Genomic DNA, 8,017 nt, shown 5'->3' with positions numbered 1-8,017 from the left:
GGTCTAGTCCTGGTCTCCTCCTGTATAGAGTGTCAGCTCCTAGGTCTAGTCCTGGTCTCCTCCTCTATAGAGTGTCAGCTCCTAGGTCTAGTCCTGGTCTCCTCCTGCATAGAGTGTCAGCTCCTAGGTCTAGTCCTGGTCTCCTCCTGTATAGAGTGTCAGCTCCTAGGTCTAGTCCTGGTCTCCTCCTGTATAGAGTGTCAGCTCCTAGGTCTAGTCCTGGTCTCCTCCTGTATAGAGTGTCAGCTCCTAGGTCTAGTCCTGGTCTCCTCCTGTATAGAGTGTCAGCTCCTAGGTCTAGTCCTGGTCTCCTCCTGTATAGAGTGTCAGCTCCTAGGTCTAGTCCAGGTCTCCTCCTGTATAGTGTGTCAGCTCCTAGGTCTAGTCCTGGTCTCCTCCTCTATAGAGTGTCAGCTCCTAGGTCTAGTCCTGTTCTCCTCCTGTATAGAGTGTCAGCTCCTAGGTCTAGTCCTGGTCTCCTCCTGTATAGAGTGTCAGCTCCTAGGTCTAGTCCTGGTCTCCTCCTCTATAGAGTGTCAGCTCCTAGGTCTAGTCCTGCTCTCCTCCTGCATAGAGTGTCAGCTCCTAGGTCTAGTCCTGGTCTCCTCCTGTATAGAGTGTCAGCTCCTAGGTCTAGTCCTGGTCTCCTCCTGTATAGAGTGTCAGCTCCTAGGTCTAGTCCTGGTCTCCTCCTGTATAGAGTGTCAGCTCCTAGGTCTAGTCCTGGTCTCCTCCTCTATAGAGTGTCAGCTCCTAGGTCTAGTCCTGGTCTCCTCCTGTATAGAGTGTCAGCTCCTAGGTCTAGTCCTGGTCTCCTCCTGTATAGAGTGTCAGCTCCTAGGTCTAGTCCTGGTCTCCTCCTGTATAGAGTGTCAGCTCCTAGGTCTAGTCCTGGTCTCCTCCTGTATAGAGTGTCAGCTCCTAGGTCTAGTCCAGGTCTCCTCCTGTATAGTGTGTCAGCTCCTAGGTCTAGTCCTGGTCTCCTCCTCTATAGAGTGTCAGCTCCTAGGTCTAGTCCTGTTCTCCTCCTGTATAGAGTGTCAGCTCCTAGGTCTAGTCCTGGTCTCCTCCTGTATAGAGTGTCAGCTCCTAGGTCTAGTCCTGGTCTCCTCCTCTATAGAGTGTCAGCTCCTAGGTCTAGTCCTGCTCTCCTCCTGCATAGAGTGTCAGCTCCTAGGTCTAGTCCTGGTCTCCTCCTGTATAGAGTGTCAGCTCCTAGGTCTAGTCCTGGTCTCCTCCTGTATAGAGTGTCAGCTCCTAGGTCTAGTCCTGGTCTCCTCCTGTATAGAGTGTCAGCTCCTAGGTCTAGTCCTGGTCTCCTCCTCTATAGAGTGTCAGCTCCTAGGTCTAGTCCTGGTCTCCTCCTGCATAGAGTGTCAGCTCCTAGGTCTAGTCCTGGTCTCCTCCTGTATAGAGTGTCAGCTCCTAGGTCTAGTCCTGGTCTCCTCCTGTATAGAGTGTCAGCTCCTAGGTCTAGTCCTGGTCTCCTCCTGTATAGAGTGTCAGCTCCTAGGTCTAGTCCTGGTCTCCTCCTGTATAGAGTGTCAGCTCCTAGGTCTAGTCCTGGTCTCCTCCTGTATAGAGTGTCAGCTCCTAGGTCTAGTTCTGGTCTCCTCCTGTATAGAGTGTCAGCTCCTAGGTCTAGTCCTGGTCTCCTCCTCTATAGAGTGTCAGCTCCTAGGTCTAGTCCTGGTCTCCTCCTGTATAGAGTGTCAGCTCCTAGGTCTAGTCCTGGTCTCCTCCTGTATAGAGTGTCAGCTCCTAGGTCTAGTCCTGGTCTCTTTCTCTACAGAGTGTCAGCTCCTAGGTCTAGTCCTGGTCTCCTCCTGTATAGAGTGTCAGCTCCTAGGTCTAGTCCTGGTCTCTTTCTCTATAGAGTGTCAGCTCCTAGGCCAAGCATGCATGTTATTATACATTACCACCCGCCTCCCCCATAAGCCCCGGTTCTCACCCTCAATGCAGACAGGTCGATGTCATCCAGGCTCCGGGCTGGGGGGTCAGTCGCCATGTTTTTGCTTTGAGTGCGTCGGGTGACAACGCAACGTGCGCTGCTCAGGAGGGGGGGGGGGGGTGTCACATGGACTGTCCTCGATGACACACACAGCTCAGCACCACAGTGCAGTGCTCACATCACTGACCACACACAGGAGCGACACACACACTCACAATGCTACGGCGTCCGGCAGATCACACTCAGCAGCTGCAGTGAGTCACATGCTGCTGCAGACGTGACACCCACACTGCAAACACAACACAACGACGCACAATGTGAGGGCCGCGACACCCCCGCACCCTCACAACACCCACACAAGACCAGGCAGCACCACACTGCAGAGGAAGGGGACCCCAAAATCCCACGATCTTCTTAAGAGTTCCTGCAGGGAACCAGAGGGTGTCTGAGGTCTGAGATAATCCCAATGGGAGCTCTAAGACTGAGGGGGCTCCGGTGCCTATGACAGATGCTCCAGGGGTCACCAGCCTTTGTGACAGCCGCTCCAGGGGTCACCAGCCTTTGTGACAGCTGCTCCAGGGGTCACCAGCCTTTGTGACAGCCGCTCCAGGGGTCACCAGTTTCTGTGACAGCCGCTCTGCTACTACAGACTGCTCGGGCTTGTCCAGCTCTTTACACAGTTGCTCCAGAGGTCTCTATAGACAGTTGTGGGTCTACAGTTCATGGTAGAGGGGGCTCTATAGACAGATAGGGGGGGGGGGGGGTTCCAGCTGTTGTGACAGCCGCTCCAGAGGTATCAATAGACAATTGTGGGTCTTCAGTTCCTGTGACAGCTGATCCAGGGGTCACTACCACTCTCCAGCACTTCTGACAACTGCTCCAGATGCCCCTATAGACAGTTATAGGTTTTCTGTGCATATGGCAGCCGCTCCAGGGAAGCTTATAGATAGCTGCAGATGTACAGTCCTTATAACAGCCGCTCCAAGGGCCCCTATAGACAGTTATGGGTTTACAGTCCCCGTGACAGCCGCTCCAGGGGTCACTACAGGTTGTCAGCCCTTCTGACAGCCGCTCCAAGGGTCACTACAGGTTGTCAGCCCTCCTGACAGCCGCTCCAGGGGTCACTACAGGTTGTCAGCCCTTGTGACAGCCGCTCCAGGGGTCACTACAGGTTGTCAGCCCTTCTGACAGCCGCTCCAAGGGTCACTACAGGTTGTCAGCCCTTCTGACAGCCGCTCCAGGGGTCACTACAGGTTGTCAGCCCTTCTGACAGCCGCTCCAGGGGTCACTACAGGTTGTCAGCCCTTCTGACAGCCGCTCCAGGGGTCACTACAGGTTGTCAGCCCTCCTGACAGCCGCTCCAGGGGTCACTACAGGTTGTCAGCCCTCCTGACAGCCGCTCCAGGGGTCACTACAGGTTGTCAGCCCTCCTGACAGCCGCTCCAGGGGTCACTACAGGTTGTCAGCCCTCCTGACAGCCGCTCCAGGGGTCACTACAGGTTGTCAGCCCTCCTGACAGCCGCTCCAGGGGTCAGTAGAGGCAGCGGGGCGGATTAGTCCTGACAGCAGCCACTTCCGTACACAATATGTCAGGCCGGTGTTGCCAGGACCCCTCTAGGAGCAGACGGCCCTTCTCCCGGTGTCCTCGGCCGCCCCCGTCCCTCCGTCTCCGGTACTTCCGGCTCCCCCGTCCTCCGCTCTCCCTAGCTGAGGCCGCACCTGGAGGATGGCGCTCCAGGTTCCACCCACCAGACATCTCATTGGTGGAGAAAGGCGCGGAGAGGCGGAGCCACAGCAAGAAATGTCACATGACCAATAACCGCAGCGGCAACATAGGCAGCACCTGAGGCGGGCGGGGCCTGGAGAGAGGGAGGAGCTTGATGCGGATTTAGGGGGAGGAGTTAATAAAGTCACCACAGATATCTGGGGAAAGGCGGGGTCTAAACTGTTGAACGTAAGAGGCGTGGCATACGGCGTCAGGAGACCGAGAAGCGGCCATATTGGATGAGGGAAAGTACTCACTGCTGAAAATGTGCAAATTACCGTGAGGTCAGATGGTGTATAGCAATAATAGAGGAGACTGCTGACTAATCACATAGGGGCTGTGTATCTAATCCCATCCCGTGCGATACTGTCTGCTGAGCCGTGTATCTAATCCCATCCCGTGCGATACTGTCTGCTGAGCCGTGTATCTAATCCCATCCCGTGCGATACTGTCTGCTGAGCCGTGTATCTAATCCCATCCCGTGCGATACTGTCTGCTGAGCCGTGTATCTAATCCCATCCCGTGCGATACTGTCTGCTGAGCCGTGTATCTAATCCCATCCCGTGCGATACTGTCTGCTGAGCCGTGTATCTAATCCCATCCCGTGCGATACTGTCTGCTGAGCCGTGTATCTAATCCCATCCCGTGCGATACTGTCTGCTGAGCCGTGTATCTAATCCCATCCCGTGCGATACTGTCTGCTGAGCCGTGTATCTAATCCCATCCCGTGCGATACTGTCTGCTGAGCCGTGTATCTAATCCCATCCCGTGCGATACTGTCTGCTGAGCCGTGTATCTAATCCCATCCCGTGCGATACTGTCTGCTGAGCCGTGTATCTAATCCCATCCCGTGCGATACTGTCTGCTGAGCCGTGTATCTAATCCCATCCCGTGCGATACTGTCTGCTGAGCCGTGTATCTAATCCCATCCCGTGCGATACTGTCTGCTGAGCCGTGTATCTAATCCCATCCCGTGCGATACTGTCTGCTGAGCCGTGTATCTAATCCCATCCCGTGCGATACTGTCTGCTGAGCCGTGTATCTAATCCCATCCCGTGCGATACTGTCTGCTGAGCCGTGTATCTAATCCCATCCCGTGCGATACTGTCTGCTGAGCCGTGTATCTAATCCCATCCCGTGCGATACTGTCTGCTGAGCCGTGTATCTAATCCCATCCCGTGCGATACTGTCTGCTGAGCCGTGTATCTAATCCCATCCCGTGCGATACTGTCTGCTGAGCCGTGTATCTAATCCCATCCCGTGCGATACTGTCTGCTGAGCCGTGTATCTAATCCCATCCCGTGCGATACTGTCTGCTGAGCCGTGTATCTAATCCCATCCCGTGCGATACTGTCTGCTGAGCCGTGTATCTAATCCCATCCCGTGCGATACTGTCTGCTGAGCCGTGTATCTAATCCCATCCCGTGCGATACTGTCTGCTGAGCCGTGTATCTAATCCCATCCCGTGCGATACTGTCTGCTGAGCCGTGTATCTAATCCCATCCCGTGCGATACTGTCTGCTGAGCCGTGTATCTAATCCCATCCCGTGCGATACTGTCTGCTGAGCCGTGTATCTAATCCCATCCCGTGCGATACTGTCTGCTGAGCCGTGTATCTAATCCCATCCCGTGCGATACTGTCTGCTGAGCCGTGTATCTAATCCCATCCCGTGCGATACTGTCTGCTGAGCCGTGTATCTAATCCCATCCCGTGCGATACTGTCTGCTGAGCCGTGTATCTAATCCCATCCCGTGCGATACTGTCTGCTGAGCCGTGTATCTAATCCCATCCCGTGCGATACTGTCTGCTGAGCCGTGTATCTAATCCCATCCCGTGCGATACTGTCTGCTGAGCCGTGTATCGAATCCCATCCCGTGCGATACTGTCTGCTGAGCCGTGTATCGAATCCCATCCCGTGCGATACTGTCTGCTGAGCCGTGTATCGAATCCCATCCCGTGCGATACTGTCTGCTGAGCCGTGTATCTAATCCCATCCCGTGCGATACTGTCTGCTGAGCCGTGTATCTAATCCCATCCCGTGCGATACTGTCTGCTGAGCCGTGTATCTAATCCCATCCCGTGCGATACTGTCTGCTGAGCCGTGTATCTAATCCCATCCCGTGCGATACTGTCTGCTGAGCCGTGTATCTAATCCCATCCCGTGCGATACTGTCTGCTGAGCCGTGTATCTAATCCCATCCCGTGCGATACTGTCTGCTGAGCCGTGTATCTAATCCCATCCCGTGCGATACTGTCTGCTGAGCCGTGTATCTAATCCCATCCCGTGCGATACTGTCTGCTGAGCCGTGTATCTAATCCCATCCCGTGCGATACTGTCTGCTGAGCCGTGTATCTAATCCCATCCCGTGCGATACTGTCTGCTGAGCCGTGTATCTAATCCCATCCCGTGCGATACTGTCTGCTGAGCCGTGTATCTAATCCCATCCCGTGCGATACTGTCTGCTGAGCCGTGTATCTAATCCCATCCCGTGCGATACTGTCTGCTGAGCCGTGTATCTAATCCCATCCCGTGCGATACTGTCTGCTGAGCCGTGTATCTAATCCCATCCCGTGCGATACTGTCTGCTGAGCCGTGTATCTAATCCCATCCCGTGCGATACTGTCTGCTGAGCCGTGTATCTAATCCCATCCCGTGCGATACTGTCTGCTGAGCCGTGTATCTAATCCCATCCCGTGCGATACTGTCTGCTGAGCCGTGTATCTAATCCCATCCCGTGCGATACTGTCTGCTGAGCCGTGTATCTAATCCCATCCCGTGCGATACTGTCTGCTGAGCCGTGTATCTAATCCCATCCCGTGCGATACTGTCTGCTGAGCCGTGTATCTAATCCCATCCCGTGCGATACTGTCTGCTGAGCCGTGTATCTAATCCCATCCCGTGCGATACTGTCTGCTGAGCCGTGTATCTAATCCCATCCCGTGCGATACTGTCTGCTGAGCCGTGTATCTAATCCCATCCCGTGCGATACTGTCTGCTGAGCCGTGTATCTAATCCCATCCCGTGCGATACTGTCTGCTGAGCCGTGTATCTAATCCCATCCCGTGCGATACTGTCTGCTGAGCCGTGTATCTAATCCCATCCCGTGCGATACTGTCTGCTGAGCCGTGTATCTAATCCCATCCCGTGCGATACTGTCTGCTGAGCCGTGTATCTAATCCCATCCCGTGCGATACTGTCTGCTGAGCCGTGTATCTAATCCCATCCCGTGCGATACTGTCTGCTGAGCCGTGTATCTAATCCCATCCCGTGCGATACTGTCTGCTGAGCCGTGTATCTAATCCCATCCCGTGCGATACTGTCTGCTGAGCCGTGTATCTAATCCCATCCCGTGCGATACTGTCTGCTGAGCCGTGTATCTAATCCCATCCCGTGCGATACTGTCTGCTGAGCCGTGTATCTAATCCCATCCCGTGCGATACTGTCTGCTGAGCCGTGTATCTAATCCCATCCCGTGCGATACTGTCTGCTGAGCCGTGTATCTAATCCCATCCCGTGCGATACTGTCTGCTGAGCCGTGTATCTAATCCCATCCCGTGCGATACTGTCTGCTGAGCCGTGTATCTAATCCCATCCCGTGCGATACTGTCTGCTGAGCCGTGTATCTAATCCCATCCCGTGCGATACTGTCTGCTGAGCCGTGTATCTAATCCCATCCCGTGCGATACTGTCTGCTGAGCCGTGTATCTAATCCCATCCCGTGCGATACTGTCTGCTGAGCCGTGTATCTAATCCCATCCCGTGCGATACTGTCTGCTGAGCCGTGTATCTAATCCCATCCCGTGCGATACTGTCTGCTGAGCCGTGTATCTAATCCCATCCCGTGCGATACTGTCTGCTGAGCCGTGTATCTAATCCCATCCCGTGCGATACTGTCTGCTGAGCCGTGTATCTAATCCCATCCCGTGCGATACTGTCTGCTGAGCCGTGTATCTAATCCCATCCCGTGCGATACTGTCTGCTGAGCCGTGTATCTAATCCCATCCCGTGTGTCTGATCCTCTCCTGTATGCAGTGGCGTAACTAGGAATGGCAAGGCCCCATGCGCATCCCCGCCCCACTGACCCAACCCCCCCCCCCCCCGCGTGCATTTTTGCGCACACTATAGTACCCCATACTGACCCCAGTACACAGTATTATGTCCCACTGTGGACACACATGAACAAGAGTATAATAATTGGACACCCAGAGGGATACAAACAACAAACTACTGTTACTTACCTATCTTCCGACTCTCCTGCATTCTCTGTCGCTGTCGGCCGTCTTCCGGGACGTCATGTGA

At 54.5% G+C, this 8,017-nt stretch overlaps 1 protein-coding gene across 6 annotated transcripts in view; it reads right to left on the bottom strand.

Annotated features, from left to right (window-relative positions):
- The window catches only part of MINK1 (misshapen like kinase 1), a 65,152-nt gene extending 61,468 nt beyond the window's left edge, over positions 1-3,684 (bottom strand). For all 6 annotated transcript variants that reach the window (XM_075272396.1, XM_075272397.1, XM_075272400.1 and 3 more), the window contains exon 1: positions 1,952-3,684. In XM_075272396.1, coding sequence (XP_075128497.1) covers positions 1,952-2,008 — 57 coding nt within the window. In that variant the 5' untranslated portion in view covers positions 2,009-3,684. The remainder of the gene's footprint in view (positions 1-1,951) is intronic.
- Positions 3,685-8,017: the final 4,333 nt, after the last annotated feature.

This window comes from Leptodactylus fuscus, chromosome 5 (genome assembly GCF_031893055.1).
Source record: "Leptodactylus fuscus isolate aLepFus1 chromosome 5, aLepFus1.hap2, whole genome shotgun sequence".
Taxonomy (NCBI): domain Eukaryota; kingdom Metazoa; phylum Chordata; class Amphibia; order Anura; family Leptodactylidae; genus Leptodactylus; species Leptodactylus fuscus.
The sequence above is the reverse complement of the archived record's forward strand: the minus strand, read 5'-3'. Positions and strand labels throughout refer to the sequence as shown.